The sequence below is a fragment of the Macaca mulatta genome, chromosome 2 (assembly GCF_049350105.2).
Source record: "Macaca mulatta isolate MMU2019108-1 chromosome 2, T2T-MMU8v2.0, whole genome shotgun sequence".
NCBI lineage: Eukaryota > Metazoa > Chordata > Mammalia > Primates > Cercopithecidae > Macaca > Macaca mulatta.
Window position 1 is genome coordinate 152,851,288 of NC_133407.1, and position 17,524 is coordinate 152,868,811.

Below are 17,524 nucleotides of genomic sequence, written 5' to 3' on the forward strand. Positions count from 1 at the left end.
ACTTGAGCCCAGGAATTCAAGGCTATAGTGAGCCATGATCATGTAACTGCACTTTAGCCTGGGCAACAAAGTGAGACCATCTGTAAATAAATAAATAAATAAATAAATAAATAAATAAAGTCTCTTGTAGACAATGTATAGTTGGATCATGCTTTTTAAAAAATCTATTAAGCCACTCTGTATCTTTTTATTGGGGAGCTTAGTCCATTAACATTTAATGTAATTACTGGTGAAGAATGATTTACTGTTACCTTTGGTAACCACAAAGAAAATACTTACAAAAGTTACACAGGAAGAAAAGAGAAGGAATAAAAATGTATTGATATGTTGCAGGAATGAAAGGACCTGAGAGACCAAATGGGTGTTATAGGAGGGTTTTTATTAAGGTGTTCACTGGCTCAGTGGATCCAAGTTTTTTCGCATCCGAAAACCTGAGCCTAGAACAAAGATGGGGCTTGATTTTTATAAGCAAGCTTACAGAAGCAGAACAAAGAGAGTTAATTAAACAGTGACAGGTCTCGTAATCTCTAGCATAGCTTGTGACATTGCAGCTGCATCAAAGGAGAAACAGGAACTTACAGAACCTGCAAAATATTTATGGGGAAGGGGTAAAAGGCTAAAAGAGGAATTTTGTTTTTCTTATCCTTATGTTGGGGAATGCTGGGAGAGTCTCCAGAGCACATTACTTTTGGGTCTTGGCTTCTTAGATAGTGTTATCAGGACCTTTCCTGGGCCTGGGCTGTGTCTGTTACTGCTTTTTGGGATGAGACAGCCCAATACAGGAAAACTTGTTTTTCTCTTTAAGTTTAATTTGATTTTCCTTTCTTTAATTTCCTGTCTCAAATATAAAAAGGAGAAAAAACACTAGGGAAGAGAGCAAGAGAGAAAAAGAGGGTCAAAAGAACTACAAGACAAATAGAAAACAGTTAACAAAATGGCAATAGTAAATACTAGATTCAAGGACACACATAGGCTGGCAGTGAAGGGTTGAAAACAGATATCCCATGTAAATAGCACTCAAAAGAAAGCAGTAGTGGCTATTCTTATATAGCACAAATTAGAATTTAAAAAAACTGTCCCTGGAGACAAAGTCATTACATAATGTTAAAAAGGTGAATTCAACAGGAAGATACAGCAATTGTAAATATATATGCACCTAATATTAGACTACCTAAGTATATAGAACAAATATCAAAATATCTGAAAGGAGAAATGGACAGCAATAGTGTAACGGTAGAATAATTCAGTACCCTACTTTCAATAAAAAACAGAAAATCCAGGTAAAAAATCAATAACAAAATAGTGGACTTGAACTAAATTGATCTAATAGGTATATACAGAATTTTTCAATTAACAGAAGAAAAATATGTAATCTTCTCAAGTGCACACAGAACATTCTCCAGGATAGATCACATCACACATCTCCAGGATAGGCCACAAAACAGGACTTAATACATTTAAGAAGATTGAAATCATATTTAGGAAGAATGGAATCAAATAATATGTCAAACACTTCCAATGGCTTTATTATTTTCATTATTGTATCTTTATCTTCATTTCTGTTTGGTTCTTTGTTATATTTTCTATTTGTTGATATTCTTATTGTTGGAAAGAGGTGTTGGGTGCCACAAAGAAGAACCAGCACTTAGACCAAAAATTCCTCAGCAAGGCAACTTTACTTCTGCAGAAGGGTGCTACTTGCATCTGAAGCAATTGCAAGAGCACACCAAGGTGGGTAGGTCAGGGGTTTTTATCCCTAACACAGCTCATGTTGCTGTGTCCTTTCCCCAGTAACTACAGTTATACCACACAATCTAAAGTAACCCAGTTGGCTATTGTTTGAAATCGAATAGAGCCAATTAGGCAGGAAGGGAGACACTGTTCCTATTACCAATTAGGTGGGAAGGGTTGTTTACCAAACCAGAAAGAACAAGGAAGTTTGAAGAGGAACTTATTGTTTCTGACAGTTTTCCCCCTCTTGTCTTTATAGTTTTTCCGCTTCAAATTTTTCTAACATAATTTGACTTTGTTGTTCCTCTTGGTGATCTAGAGGCAGGAGTTTATCTGAATAGGGTGGAGGAGAATTGAGGGAGGTTTTAGTTAAGAGCTGTTTCTATAATAAGCCGTTGCACCAACCCACGAATAGAAGGTATAATACAGCAACCTACAAGAATGAGTACACCTGTAATAACTGTTAGAGAAGTAAATGTTGAGGTCATGAGTCAATTCCATTTTCCAAAGCATTTTTCCATGAGACTTGAAAAGGGACCATTTATTCTGGAATTTGCAGCTAATTCATTTATAAGGCCCTGTAATGCTTTTGTAATTGTTCCATTAGAGGCTGTGTTAATAGGGATAAAAGTGCAACATTGGACTCCAATCATGACACAGACTCCACCTTTTTCAACCAATATCATGTCAAGGGCTACCCTGTTTCCCTAAGCCATTTGGCTGGTAGGGTCTAATTTCTCAGCTATTCCTTTAATGGCATCTCTTGTGTAACTGACAAACCACTGTTAATTATAGTAAATGTAATTTATCCAGTCTACATTTTTGTTTGTAGTTGACCACCAGAATAATACAGATTCAAATCCTGTGGTCATTTGATTTCGGGCTTTAAATTCATTGGGCACCCGTCAGGGAACTCTGATAGCATCTATAAAAACATGAGGGTCAAAAGACCCATGAGGAACACTTCTTTTTCTGCAATTGTCCTTTTTGTTTGGTTGATGAAATGCCAGGGTGAAAGGGATGGCCAATTTGATTACAGCACAAGTGCTGCTCCAGTTACTTGGCAGAGTACCCAATAGTGGTCCACCGCAATACCACCATACGTCTGCTCAGGGATGAACAAGGGCAGACTGATTGGTTAGCTCTTGAAAAGGCTTAGGTGTGCTGCACCCTGTTAAGCTTCCAAGGAATGCCAAGTTTTCCCCCTGCCATGAGAGACAGGAGGTGAAATTGACATTTGTAGTTGGAGGCCGAATGGCCCTCAGGGGTTGACCTGCAGGGCTTTTAACTTCTGGGAATAGCAGCGAGAGGGTTAGACGTGCCTTATTGCCCCCAATCTGTGGGGTTTTGGAAGAGGGCTACCGTATAGTCCATGCCCTGTTGGTCAGAGGAAAGGAGACAATTTGGGTTTCTGGTCTGCCTGTTGCACAAGTGTAACAATTGCTTTTGTTTTGTGTGCGGACAGAATATTTAAGCCATTCCAGCGAGGTATTTGCATCTTGGTACCCTGTTTCAATGGCTAAAGTTTGCTTTAAATTTTTGATTTATATTACGGTTACTTTGGTTTTGTTGTTGGGTATGAGGTGGGAAATGGTTTGAATCTGTGGGATTGAGAAGGGGGTGGGAGACGAAGGAGAAGGAATAAAGCGTAATTTAAAGAAGCCTATAGGATCCCCTCCAGCGACATCTGCTCCTAAGCCGTAAAATCACTCTAAAGCAGGTATGGGAATGGCGAAGGTAAGGGTATTAATAGAGATAAGTACTGGGTTGCAGTGGTTAGATTGGCAATTATAGGGGGTAGTCCCTTTGGTGAAGTGTAGGTATGGTTTTAGGGCAGTGCAACCCTGTCAGGAGGTTCAACCCTGATTTTTAGTAGTCCATAGAACATCTGACCACTGAGAACATAACTCCCAATTACCCGACTCTTCCTCTGAAGATTCCCACCACACACAAGACAGAATTAGTATTAATGTCTTCCTTGGAGGGACAGAAGTATTTTTCTGCAGAGGCTAGCTGTCTTTGACTTTGGAGATGTCCACAAGGTAAGACTAGACAAGCATCAAATGTAACTATCTGGGGAAAGGGTGATTGAGTTACATTGATAATAAGATATCCTTGAGTAGCTAAGGAGAGAAGAAAAAGATAGATTAAACCCGCTTGAATGTTAATTTTGAAGCTGTTGTTCCTGGAGTGACAGTCAATGATTCTGGAGATAGCGACACTTTTTTGACTCTGGTATAATAGGTCCACCACTTTTCAGTGGTCTGGACTGCCGTCTCAGTCATTAGGAGTACCAAATAAGGTCCTTCCCAGGTGGGTTCGAGCTTTCCCTCTTTCCAGCTTTTGATAAATATGTGATCTCTGGGTTGGTGTTGGTGAACTGAGAATTTGAGGGGTGGAGTTTGTGCTAGGAGGCCTTCAGTCCTGAGGGAGGGTAGGGTGGAAGACAGACAAAATATATAGCTTTTAAGAAACTGATCTTTTGTTTCAAATGTGGGAAGGTCAGTTGTGGAATTTAGGGAAGGCAGCCCATAGAGCATTTCATAAGGGGACAGGCCAAGGTCTTTTCGAGGGGCAGTTCAGATTCTTAGTAAGGCAATGGGAAGGCATTTTGTCCATGGTAACCAGGTTTCCAAGATTAATTTGGTGAAGCGTTTTTTTTTTTTCTTTTTCTTTTTCTTTTTTTTTTTTTTTAAGACAGAGTCTCACTCTGTCTCCCAGGCTGGAGTGCAGTGGCACGATCTTCGCTCACTGCAAGCACCGCTGCCTCCCAGGTTCACGTCATTCTCCTGCCTCAGCCTCTCGAGAAGCTGGGACTACAGGCGCCCGCCACCACGCCCGGCTAATTTTTTTTTAATATTTTTAGTAGAGATGGGGTTTCACCGTGTTTGCCAGGATGGTCTCGATCTCCTGACCTCGTGATCCGCCCGCCTCGGCCTCCCAAAGTGCTGGGATTACAGGCGTGAGCCACCGCGCCCGGCCTTTTTTTTTTTTTTCCTTTTTAGACTCTGGTTCATTATTTCTACCCTTCCTGATGAAGGTGGATGCCAGAGAGTATTGTATTCCCACTTTATTTCTAGTGCTTGGGTTAGCCTTTTAATTATGAGTGTAGTAAAGTGGTCCCGTTGTCTGAATCAGTATTCTCTATTATTCCAAACCTGGGTATGATATGTTTCAACAGAGCTTTAACTACATTACTGGCTGTTGCGCTTGGGAAGGGGATGGCTTCTACCCAGTGGGTAAGAGAGTCTACTATTACTAATGAATATTTGGGGTGACCTATTGGGAACATTTCAGTGTAGTCCACTTGGATACTTTGGAGTGGCCTTAGCCCTGGATTTCTTCCTCCAAAAGGTTGCTTCTTTAAGGTTTGCTTATTAGTTTCTCTGCACACTATGCAACTATCTGTAATTTGCTTAGCAAGGGTCTGGATCCCCATACACCCATAAACCCTAAGGACTGTGTCACACATAGCATGGGGACCCCAGTGGGTTCCTTGATGAAGTTGTGACAACATTTCCCTCATGAGAGGTTTAGACAACATTTCCCTTCCATCTGGTAATACCCACTTTCCCTCTGGGCTTTCCTCAGCTCCTAATTTTTTTTAGTTTTTCTTGGTCTGCAGGGGAAAAGGTGGGGATTGCAGCTGGAGGGGGAAGACAGGGGGTTAGATAGAAAATGGGTGCCTTCTGGGAAGAAGCAGCTTGCTTAGCTATTTGATCTGCAAGGTTATTCCCCCGGCTTCCTGGGACATGAACAACAGCTATTTCTTCTGGCAGCTGTAGATTATCTAATACTTGTATTATTAACTCTTTGTGGACCAGGTTTTGGCCCTTACCGTTAATGACACCCCGTTCAGTTCAGATTTTTCCAAAGGTATGGACTACTCCAAAGGTATATTTGGAGTCAGCGTAGATCCTTCTTGGTTTTGTAGACATTTTAAAGCCTGATTTAGTACAAATAGCTCGCATGTTTGAGCAGACCAGTCATTTGGCAATCTTCCTGATGCTATTTCTGCGAGAGTTTCCCCATCAGCTACTGAGTATCCATTATGCCTCTTTCCTTCAACTACTCAAGAAGTACCATCTATGAAAAGATGCCTCCTTGTTTGGAAAGGGGTTTCACTTAGGTCTAACCTAATTTTTGTTTGGTAACTGATTGGATCTAAACATTTGTGTTCCAGGTTCTCTGGGTTTCGATTCTCTGTTAGGAAGGCGGTGGGGTTAAGTGAATTGTCAGTAAAGTTAAATAATCCTTCCCTGATAAGATAGCCTCATACTGTAAAATTCTTGAGTCAGTAAGCCATCTTTCTGCCTTTTGGTTAAGAATAGTTCCGACTTGGTGAGGAGTAGTCACGATGAGGTTTCCCCCAAAGGTTACTTTTTTCTGCTTTCCTCTGTTAGCAAGGCAGTTGGTGCTATGGATTGGACACATTTGGGCCATTCATTACTGGGTCAATAATTTTTGACAGAAAAGCTATGGGCTGCCGGTGGCCCTCGTGTTTTTGAGTGAGTACCCCTAAGGCTACTCCTTTGTTTACATTGACAAAAAAATGAAATGGCTGTTCTAGGGAGGGTAAAGCTAGAACCAGGGCAGTTACTAATAAATGTTTTAATTTTTCTACTTCTTGTATTTCTGATAGGGTCCATAGAAGGAAGTCTGGCTCTTCTTGGGTGAGTTTTTGGTGTTATAAAGGTTTTGTTTCTAAAGCATATGACTCAATCCATAGGCAACAGTATCCAACCACTCCCTCAAATTTTCTAAGTTCTTGTTTCATTTCTGGTAGAGGTAGGGATATGATACCCTCAAACTGTTCAAACCCTATTTTCCATTTCCCTTTGCTAATTAAGTGCCCTAGGTACTTTACTTCAGGTTCTACAAACTGGAGTTTACTCTTCAAGACTTGTAACCCTTGTTCTCTTAGATGATTTAGGAAGCTGATTGAAAATGTTGTACTTAATCTTTGTTCTCTCCTGAAATAAACGAGTCATCCATGTTTTGGAGTAGGCAAATGGATGAGGGCAGGGAAAAGTTTTTTATCACTTGCTCTAGGAGTTGACCAAATAAGTTTGGTGATTCTGTAAATCCTTGGGGGCAAAACTGTCCATCGGTATTGCTGTTTTTGACTGGAGTAGGGGTCTTCCCATTCAAAGGCAAACGTGTCCCAGCTGTCCTCTGCTAACAGACGAGCCCAAAAGGCATCTTTTAAATCTATTACTGTGAATCATTGGTGGTTATGTGGACTTCTACCAATAATAGTGTAAGAATTAAGAACAACAGGGTGGGTGTTTCAAACTATTTGATTAATAGCCTGGAGGTCTTGCACTAACCAGTATGACCCATCTGGCTTCTATACAGGCAGTATTGGAGTGTTATAAGGGGACATACAGGGTTCAAGGAGTTTGTCATGGAAAAGGCTTTCAATTACGGGTTTTAAACCTATCCTGGCTTTTAAAGGAATAAAGTATTGTTTTCTTTGTACTACTTCTCTGGGAGTTTTTAATTTGACATGCACTGGAGGAACCCGTAGCTTTTCTTAATTTCCTTCTTTTGACCATATGTCAGGATGAATATGTTCTTCATCTGTGGTGGTAAGTTTACAGATGTGAGAAATTTTCCTTGATTAATATAGAGGCCTAAGCCTAATTTTAGCATTAAATCTCTCCCTAATAAATTTGTTCCTGCCTCTGGAATGAACAGAAATTTAATACTAGCTGAGTGGTTCTTATATTTGACCTCTGTTTCCTTTAAGATTTTTGCTTTAAATTTTTCTCCTTTTACTCCTGAGATAAGAAGTTCTTGTGAACAAATTACACCAGATGGAGGATAACAAACAGAGGAACAGAGGAATCAACTGCCTGTTAGTCGATTTAAAAAGTAATAAGCTTGGGTTTGGGTCCCACCTCTATATTTGTCAAGGGCTCTGGGTAGGACTTGAAATAAGCGACAGAGCCGCTGACTCTCTAGTCTTCCTTGAAAGCCATAAGTGGGGTGATTTTATTTTCCTTTTCCCATTCAGGGCATTCTCTTTTGAAGTGTCCTGTTCCTCCACATTTGGAACATTTATTTTGCCCTCTTTTCTCTCAGTAATTTTGAGTTCCCTAGCTTTGCTCTTTTGTACCCTTTATATGACCTGGCGAGTGGAGGCTTAAGTTCTTTACAGGTTTTGGCCCCTTGGGTGCTTTGTTGTAGGGTGGACAGCAGAAATTTTGCCTTTTGTTTCTGCTTTTTTTTTTTTTTTTTTTTATCCCTTTGTACATATGCTTTTTGAGCCTCCCTTAAAAACTCCTCTATAAGTCGATCTTTCCAGTTCTCTAATTTTTGTAGTATTTTTGTAATGTCCAGCCAACTATTGGTGACCAAATGGAGCTTTAACATCCCTTATCCACAGGAGTCTTCTAATTCTAGGCCAGCATATTTCCTCATTTGCTCCTTAAGCCTCTCTAAGAATTCCATAGGTCCTTCATCTTTTCCTTGTTGTATATTAAAGGCTTTGGTAATATTTTGAGTTTGAGGAACTGATTCCCAAATCCCTCTAATTACCATATCTCTGAGATCTCTGATATTTCCTTGATGGGCTATATTGTTACTATCCCACTGAGGATCTTCGGCAGGGAACTTTTGTTCAGCTGCTGGGATGCTTTGACCAGGGAAGGGGCGGGGTGCTCATGTTCCCAAACCATCATACTGGCCCTGCAGATCATGCTTCTTTCCTCCCCACCAAAAAAAGGTGCTTAGGATGGACATTAACTTAACCCAAGTATACAACTGGGGTCCTAGGAATTGATCAATTTGATCTGCCACTCCATAGGGATCATCTAAGAGTGGGTTGAGCTCTCTTTTTAGGTTTTGGACTTCTGGTTAAGGGGGTGTTTACAAAGTCAATACCCCCTCCTCCTAGAGACACTTCCCTTAAGGAAAAGAGGGTTGGAGGAGATTCTCTGGAGGTAGTGAGGAAGGGGAAGTTTTGGATATCTTTTTTACATTGCTCTATCTCACGTTGAAGTCTTCCTGGGGGAGGGCATTCAGGCTGGGGACTGCCCCAAAAGTCAGGATTATAAGGTGGGGGAGGAAACAACATGAGAAGGAGAAGGGCTTGGGGCAGTTGCATTTGCTTGACGGGGAGGGAAGTTAGATGTTTTTGGCAGGCAAGGTGGTCTAAAGTGTCCATGTGTTGGTGGACTTTTTTGGGGTTAGGGATCTCAATTTCCTGAGGGGAAGTAGTTTCTGGCTTGTCTCCTGTAGCTTTTAGGGGATAGGGGAGGACAAGCCCTTGCCACCAACACAGGGCATAGTCTTTTTCCTCCTGGGAGACAGGACTTTTGTTATTGACATATTCTATTAAAAGTTGACAAACCCAATCTTCATTGGACCCAACTTTGGCCAAAAAACTGAGGGTTTGAGGATAGGTTCTTGGGTCCAAATAAAACAATATTTTATTATTTGTCGCTTTTTCTTGTGCTTGGTCATTTCATTATCCCTCCAGTAGTTTAACATGAGACCTCAGGGGCATTAGAGGAAACTTTATTGTCTGTCTTGTCCTTTTTATTTTCTATCTTTCTGGTGGTATTTCCTATCCTGGAAGTTTTAGGTGTTTCCTGAGTTTCCCTGAGTCAGCAGAGCTCAGCCTCTCCTAATACAGATTTCTTGCACCCTTTCTCTAGAGGCTCAAGCCCCCATACTGGAGGTTTATTGCACTCCTTTGCTTTCACTTCATCCTTCTCTGGCCACTTCCCTCATGGAATTTAGGTCCCTCTTAGCAATGCCAGGTCAGTATAAATCCCATGACAGGAAGGCTGTCTTAAGCTGTATGAGGTGACCATGGAACCATGGATCCAGACTCCACACTCACTTCACACTTAATTGTGCATCTCATTTACACACTTTCACCTCCAGGATGTCCCGACCACCAAGGAAATACTTCACTGCCCCCACAGATTTTCTTACCTTGGTCTGTGTACTGTTACCTGGTTGCCACGGTATTTATTTGTAGACTTCTTTTTTTCCCATGTTGCTGAGAGTCCAGGTTTATTCATCATGCCAGGTGGGTTTCAATCCCTTACTCCTGAGGCAACTGCAACAAGGCAGCAGGATGTGTCTCCTCATGAGAGATGATCGGAGGAGACCCTTCCCTGGAGGAGAATGGGATCCCGGACAAGCCCCCAAATTGTTGGAAACAGGTATTTGGTGCCACAAATAAGAGCCAGCACTTAGACCAAAAATTCTTCAGCAAGGCAATTTTACTTCTGCAGAAGGGTGCTGCTTGCATCTGATGCAATTGCAAGAGCACACCGAGTAGGGTGGGGCAGGGGTTTTTATCCCTAATGCAGCTCCTGTTTCTGTGTCCTTTCCCCAGTAACTGGAGTCGCACTGCACAATCTAAACTAAGCCGACTGGCTATTGTTTGAAATTGAATACAGACAATTAAGTGGGAAGGGAGAGGCTGTTCCTGTTACCAATTAGGTGGGAAGGGTTGTTTACAAAACCAGAAAGAACAAGGAAGTTTGATAAGAAACTTATTTCTGGCATCATTTTGTTCATATATCCTTCTTCTGATTTCTCTTAGTTTTGTTTATCTTCTCCCTTAGCTATTAGTACACCTTTAAGACAGGTGTTTTAAAGTCCTTATCTAGTAAGCCTGATTCTGGACTTTCTCAAGGATGAGTTCTTTAGCTTTTTTGTTTCTTCTTTGAAGGGGCTGTGTTATGCTGTATTTTTTGTGTGGCTTTTTAAATTAAAAATTAAGCTTTTGATTATTATGATGTGGTATCTATGTGAAGTCTAATTCTTCTACTTCCCCAGGGTTTTTTTCCTCCCTTTACAATTGTTGAATGCTGTAGTAGTCCTTTACTTTTGAGACTTTTCCTGACTACGTTTACAAAGATGATTCCTTGTCACATATTATCTGTAATGTCTGTTCCTATAGTTGATATGCATCTAGTGGTTTGACAGAGATTTTATTGAATGCTAGGAACTCTCCCAGTCTTTGCAGATTGTCTCTGTGCTGGGACAATCCTTCAGCATTTAGCTAGCCTTGCCCTGAGCCTGGGGTGAAAGCTTACGGTCTTCACAAGTCTTTTTTGAGCATGCATCTTGCCTGGGCATGCCTATGGCTTTCTAAATTCCCTTATATACTTGACTGCTTTTGAACATTCTAATTTCCCAGTGAATCACATAACAGCTGCTCCATGCTTTTGTGTGGTATATTTTGTGTCTCCATTTGTAACCTTTTGCCTCAGGCTTCTATAAGTCTGTAGTTAACTAGCCACTTTTAATGAGCATTCACTGTATTTCCTGCCTAAGTTCCAAGTTGGGCAAACCAGATAGGAACACCTTGCATAAATGCTTCAAGTATCTAACAGACAGCTTACAGTAGATATACACAGTGGTTTGCAAATAAGATCTACTCTGCTTCTTCTGGTTCAAGGAGAATAATTATCTGGATTGTTGCCACTTCAAGACCAAGACTGTTGCCATGCTAGAAAATGGATGGGGTAAGGTGAGAAAAAATGCCACAAAACTTTCTTACGATTTTCAAAATGGTTTTGTTTTTTATTGGGTATTCACCTCATTGCTGTAATCGGGTGTAGACTGTTTTCTAGAGCTCAGACAGAGTTGTTTCAGATAGTTTCTGCTTAATTTTTTCATTGCTTCCCTGGGGAATAATAGCTTGGAAATTCCTAATCCTACATTTTTCTGACATCCATTTTGATGGCATTTAATTACGTGGTACCAAATCACCGGTTGATGAAAAGCTGAACTTCGCTGGCTGCTGTGTCTGCTAGATGGGGCCTCTCTACCCCTGTGGGAAGACAAAACTTTGCTGCTGGGCATGTGTGGTTATGACCCCACAAGTCCTTCCACCTGCTGCTCAGCCTGTCTGATTGGCAGCCACAGATCAAGTGCCTTTTATTCCTGATCAGGGGCAGTGAGAGCAGACCTGGGCAGTGGATCCCACATGCCTTGGCCTGGGCCTGGGTCAGCTCACACTAATAGACAAGTGATGGCAGATGGCACTTTTTATTGAGCCAAGAGTCTCCATGGTCTGTATTTAGCCTAGCTAACTCCTTAATAATGTATTTTTCTGGGCATTTCACTTCTATTTAAACTTGTTTGAATAGACAGAAATTTTCATCTCTTTTCTCATTCCCTTCCTAATGAATTTGGTAAAATTGGGCTGTGTGCAGTGGCTCATGCTGTAATCTCAGCACTTTGGGAGGCTGAGCCAGGAGGATGGCTTGAGCTCAGGAGTTTGAGACCAGTCTGGGTAATATAGTGAGACTCCATCTCTACAGAAACTCAAAAAATTAGGTTGGCATAGTGTTGTGTTCCTGTGATCTCAGCTACTCAGGAGGCTGAGGCAAGAGGATCACTTGAGCCTGGGAAGGCAGAGTTTGGAGTAAGCCAAGATCATGCCACTGCACTCCAGCCTGCGCAACAGAGTGGACTCTGTCTCAAAAAGAAAAAAAAATGAATTTAGTAAAATATAGAAGGTTGAGAGTTGTTCAAGATCAAATTGTCTAACATTTTTGCTTTCATGGAATGATCACATTTGAAGCCTGGGTGTCCCTGTACTACCAGGGAACCCTTTGGTTACACTGCAGTGATCCATGGTGGTGTATTTCTCTTTTGTTGCCCTGGAGGGCTCAAGGATTAGATTTCTCAGTGCTTCAGTCATAGAATCCAAAAGGTTTTCAGCTCCTTGAGATGTGTGCTCCATCTTCTGCAGGGTCTAGGCCATTGACCTGCAGGTCTGCACATTTATATCACATTTAGGGACACTGTAGGAATTCTTAGAAAACGGAAAGAAATCATTTCCAACTGGATTTGCTCTCTTCACTCATGGCCATAAGAAATATTTTAATATCTTGTTTAAACTGAGAGAGAGCTGGAAACGTGAAAATGGGAGAATGGAAATCACAACATGCATGACCAATACTACCTGGAAAGCACATGCTCCAAGTGGAGAACAGACCTAAGGTTGCAGGTGCCTGTCGCACATTGCAGGGAGAGGCTACGCAGAGCCACTGTGAGCTCAGGGGAGGCACTAGGAAACTTCTCGCCCCAGAGTAGAGACATTACAAAGTATGCAGTGGGCTTGGACTAATTTGATCTTGGTATCAGAAGGAAAGAACTTGGTCTTGTCTACATGATTGTGACCCTTCTGATTCTTCACACAGATGTGACAAGGGAAGTTGGAGAAAATTTTGAGCACAGCTCTCCCCAGATTACTATTATCCAGGAGAGAATAGAGTAAAATTAAGAGGCAGGTAAAATGTTCCACTGGTGACTCTATGATTCCATGCTCCCCAGTTGAATTTTGCCACCTTTCTATAGACACTACAATTGCAGGCCTACAGAGCAATGAGCAAAGGATATCTTTCCGTAAAACCGTGCAGGTTCTTCACAGGTGAACTGAATCCCCTACTCATCCCTCTGCATAAATGCCTCTTTATTCTGCAGGTGTAGAATTAGTGGGTGAGCTGGGCCCTAGGCAGGCTGTGGATTGAGACCTGTCAGTTCTAATAGTAAGGCTTTGGTGACCTCAGATTAGCTAACCGGCTCTAACCATCACCCACGGCTCAGAGGATTGTTTTCTTGGCAGTGCAAGGGGATCTTTTTCTGTTTGATATGTTTAATCCTTTAGTGACTCATAAAATTAGTGGATGCTTTCCTTGAGAGATACTCATTTTTTGGTTTGCATTCACTTCTCAGACTAAATGACTTTTATTTACTTGCTTTATTAGTTCTCAAGGTCCATATTGTTATGTTATCTAGTTATTTTAGATCCAGACATTACTAATTTCATATTCCTATTGGTCAAGGAAGGGATAGGTTTTAACTGCAGAATTTTACTAGATATACTTGCTTTTACTTCTCTCATCTTTATCAATCAATTCAAAGTATTATCTAAGAAGTCTTCTATAGTTTGAGTAATTTTTAAAAATTATATACATAGAAATAAAATAATTTTAAATCATTTAGAAGGAAATTAGATTCTTTATTCAAAACACTGGCTTATCAAGAGAGTATAACCTTACATTCTCACAAAATATCTAACAATAATTTCTCATGAAGATACATCTTACCCCAGTTTTAATTTCACAAATTAATTAATTAATTGATTTCAGACAGGGTCTCATTTGTTGCCCAGGCTGGAGTGCAGTGGTACCATCACAGTTTACTGCAGCCTCAACCTCCTGGGCTCAAGCGATCCTCCCACCTCAGCCTCCTGAGTAGCTGGTACCACAGTCATGCTCCACCACACCTGGCTAGTTTTTTGTTTTGTTAGTAGACATGGGGTTTTGCCATGTTGTTTGGGCTGATCTGGAACTTCTGGGCTCAAGCAATCCCAGAGAGCTGGCATTACAGGCATGAGCCACCGTGCTGGGCCTGACTTCTCAAATTTAAATTAATGGTGTCAGCACATAAGCATGTACCCTAGTGGCTAGAATATTTCAAATTAGAGACAGTGACTATGAGGTTGCAGTTGCTTTAAAAAATAAAGAAAACAAAATGATTATGGTAGTGATAACCCCTTTTGTGGCTCCCAAAGGTGTAATCTCTCAAATTTATTGAGGAGAAAATTGATGATAGTCATGACAATGATGATGAAGTTGACAATTATGATAATGCAAAGCCAAAGTATGCTCTTTCACATAGCTCAGGTACCTCACTAGGTGCTGGATGTAAATCACAGTATTTGCACATCATCTCTACTCTGAGAGATATGCACGATTACACTGGTGCTGCAGATGTGACGATAGACATGCCCTCACTCCCTTCCTTCGCCCTGTAACCTGCCCACCCCCAAGGGCATAAGTGCCAAACTTGTGAGGTTGCTTCCTTTTCCACTGCTCTCCTGACCACTGGCTCAGGTGCATCGACCTTAGCATTCTTCACTAGTTTGTGGCCCATTTGATTATTCCATGTATCACAGACTGTCCATGATTTGGTAACTACAGGTTGCAAAATGTTTAAAGTGATTGCTTCCTTAATCAAGGTAGTAAAGGGAATCTTACCTATGTTACCTTTCTCCAGAAGGAAATTCAGGCTTCACTGTCTGCTTTGAGAGATTTTTATGGTGACTTTTCAAAGATATGTTCAGATTGTTCTTTGACATTTCTTGCTCTGTGTTTTCTTAATCTACGCACTTAGCTTTTCTCTTGTCTTCTGCAATGTGGCCTTTCCAAATGTGACCTATCTCAGAATTTTCTTCCATGTTATTTTTCCTGTGATTTATGTCATTATCTTCTAAATCTCAAGTCTCTCTGAGAATAGCTTGCCTTTTCCCATGTGTAAAATGCAATTTTCGGGGCTTGGCTCATTGGGCAAGCCAGGTCTCAGCATCTGACACTCCTAAGAACCATATTTGAAGAAAGTCTCCTAGCTCATCCTGCTGATGGAAAGGGTTTCTTTTCTGTCCCCTTATCTCCTAAACCATGCTGTGCAAGTCAGGTGGTGAGCATGGTGTGGCACAGTGGGAGGATTCATACTGGGAGGATTTCTTTTAGCTCGTTTTTATGCAATATTCACATGCTTCAGGATTTTTTTTTTAATATACTTTAAGTTCTAGGGTACATGTGCACAACATGCAGGTTTGTTACATATGTATACATGTGCCATGTTGGTGTGCTGCACCCATCAACTCGTCAGCACCCATCAACTCATCATTTACATCAGGTATAACTCCCAGTGCCATCCCCCCGCTCCCCGCTCCCCACAATAGGCTCCGGTGTGTGATGTTCCCCTTCCCATGTCCAAGTGATCTCATTGTTCAGTTCCCACCTATGAGTGAGAACATGCAGTGTTTGGTTTTCTGTTCTTGCGATAGTTTGCTGAGAATGATGGTTTCCAGCTGCATCCATGTCCCTACAAAGGACACGAACTCATCCTTTTTTATGGCTGCATAGTATTCCATGGTGTATATGTGCCACATTTTCTTAATCCAGCCTGTCACTGATGGACATTTGGGTTGATTCCAAGTCTTTGCTATTGTGAATGGTGCTGCAATAAACATACGTGTGCATGTGTCTTTATAGCAGCATGACTTATAATCCTTTGGGTATATCCCCAGTAATGGGATGGCTGGGTCACATGGTATTTCTAGTTCTAGATCCTTGAGGAATCACCACACTGTCTTCCACAATGGTTGAACTAGTTTACAATCCCACCAACAGTGTAATAGTGTTCCTATTTCTCCACATCCTCTCCAGCACCTGTTGTTTCCTGACTTTTTAATGATTGCCATTCGAACTGGTGTGAGATGGTATCTCATTGTGATTTTGATTTGCATTTCTCTGGTGGCCAGTGATGACGAGCATTTTTTCATGTGTCTGTTGGCTCTATGAATGTCTTCTTTTGAGAAATGTCTGTTCATATACTTTGCCCACTTTTTGATGGGGTTGTTTGATTTTTCTTGTGAATTTGTTTGAGTTCTTTGCAGATTCTGGGTATTAGCCCTTTGTCAGATGAGTAGATTGCAAAAATTTTCTCCCATTCTGTAGGTTGCCTGTTCACTCTGATGGTAGTTTCTTTTGCTGTGCAAAAGCTCTTTAGTTTAATTAGATCCCATTTGTCAATTTTGACTTTTGTTGCCATTGCTTTTGGTGTTTTAGACATGAAGTCCTTGCCTATGGCTATGTCCTGAATGGTATTACCTAGGTTTTCTTCTAGAGTTTTTATGGTTTTAGGTCTAACATTTAAGTCTCTAATCCCTCTTGAATTAATTTTCATATAAAGAGTAAGGAAAGGATCCAGTTTCAGCTTTCTACTTATGGCTAGCCAATTTTCCCAGCACCATTTATTAACTAGGGAATCCTTTCCCCATTTCTTGTTTTTGTCAGGTTTGTCAAAGATCAGATGGCTGTAGATGGGTGGTATTATTTCTGAGAGCTCTGTTCTGTTCCATTGGTCTAGATCTGTGTTTTGGTACCAGTACCATGCTGTTTTGGTTACTGTAGCCTTGTAGTATAGTTTGAAGTCAGGTAGCGTGATGCCTCCAGCTTTGTTCTTTTGACTTAGGATTGTCTTGGCAATGTGGGGTCTTTTTTGGTTCCATATGAACTTTAAAGCAGTTTTTTCCAATTCTGTGAAGAAAGTCATTGGTAGCTTGATAGGGATGGCATTGAATCTATAAATTACCTTGGGCAGTATGGCCATTTTCACAATATTGATTCTTCCTATCCATGAGCATGGTATGTTCTTCCATTTGTTTGTGTCCTCTTTTATTTCACTGAGCATTGGTTTGTAGTTCTCCTTGAAGAGGTCCTTTACATCCCTTGTAAGTTGGATTCCTAGGTATTTTATTCTCTTTGAAGCTATTGTGAATGGGAGTTCATTCATGATTTGGCTCTCTGTTTGTCTGTACTGGTATATAAGAATGCTTGTGATTTTTGCACATTAATTTTGTATCCTGAGACTTTGCTGAAGTTGCTTACTAGCTTAAGGAGATTTTGGGCTGAGATGATGGGGTTTTCTAAATATACAATCGTGTCATCTGCAAACAGGGACAATTTGACTTCTTCTTTTCCTAACTGAATACACTTTATTTCTTTCTCTTGCCTGATTGACCTAGCCAGAACTTCCAACACTATGTTGAATAGGAGTGGTGAGAGAGGGCATCCCTGTCTTGTGCAAGTTTTCAAAGGGAATGCTTCCAGTTTTTGCCCATTCAGTATGATATTGCCTGTGGATTTGTCATAAATAGCTCTTATTATTTTGAGATACATTCCATCAATACCGAATTTATTGAGAGTTTTTAGCATGAAGGGCTGTTGAATTTTGTCAAAGG

At 40.9% G+C, this 17,524-nt stretch overlaps 1 protein-coding gene across 11 annotated transcripts in view; it reads left to right on the forward strand.

The window, feature by feature from the left end:
- Window positions 1–17,524, forward strand: part of LOC700897 (uncharacterized) — an 86,285-nt gene that overhangs the window by 54,730 nt on the left and 14,031 nt on the right. Inside the window, exons 4-5 of one of the 11 annotated variants that reach the window (XM_077993540.1) lie at window positions 9,758–9,911; window positions 11,159–11,230. The exons of the other annotated variants lie outside the window; for them this stretch is intronic. Coding sequence (XP_077849666.1) covers window positions 11,217–11,230 — 14 coding nt within the window. The 5' untranslated portion in view covers window positions 9,758–9,911; window positions 11,159–11,216. The remainder of the gene's footprint in view (window positions 1–9,757; window positions 9,912–11,158; window positions 11,231–17,524) is intronic. 11 annotated transcript variants of the gene reach the window in all.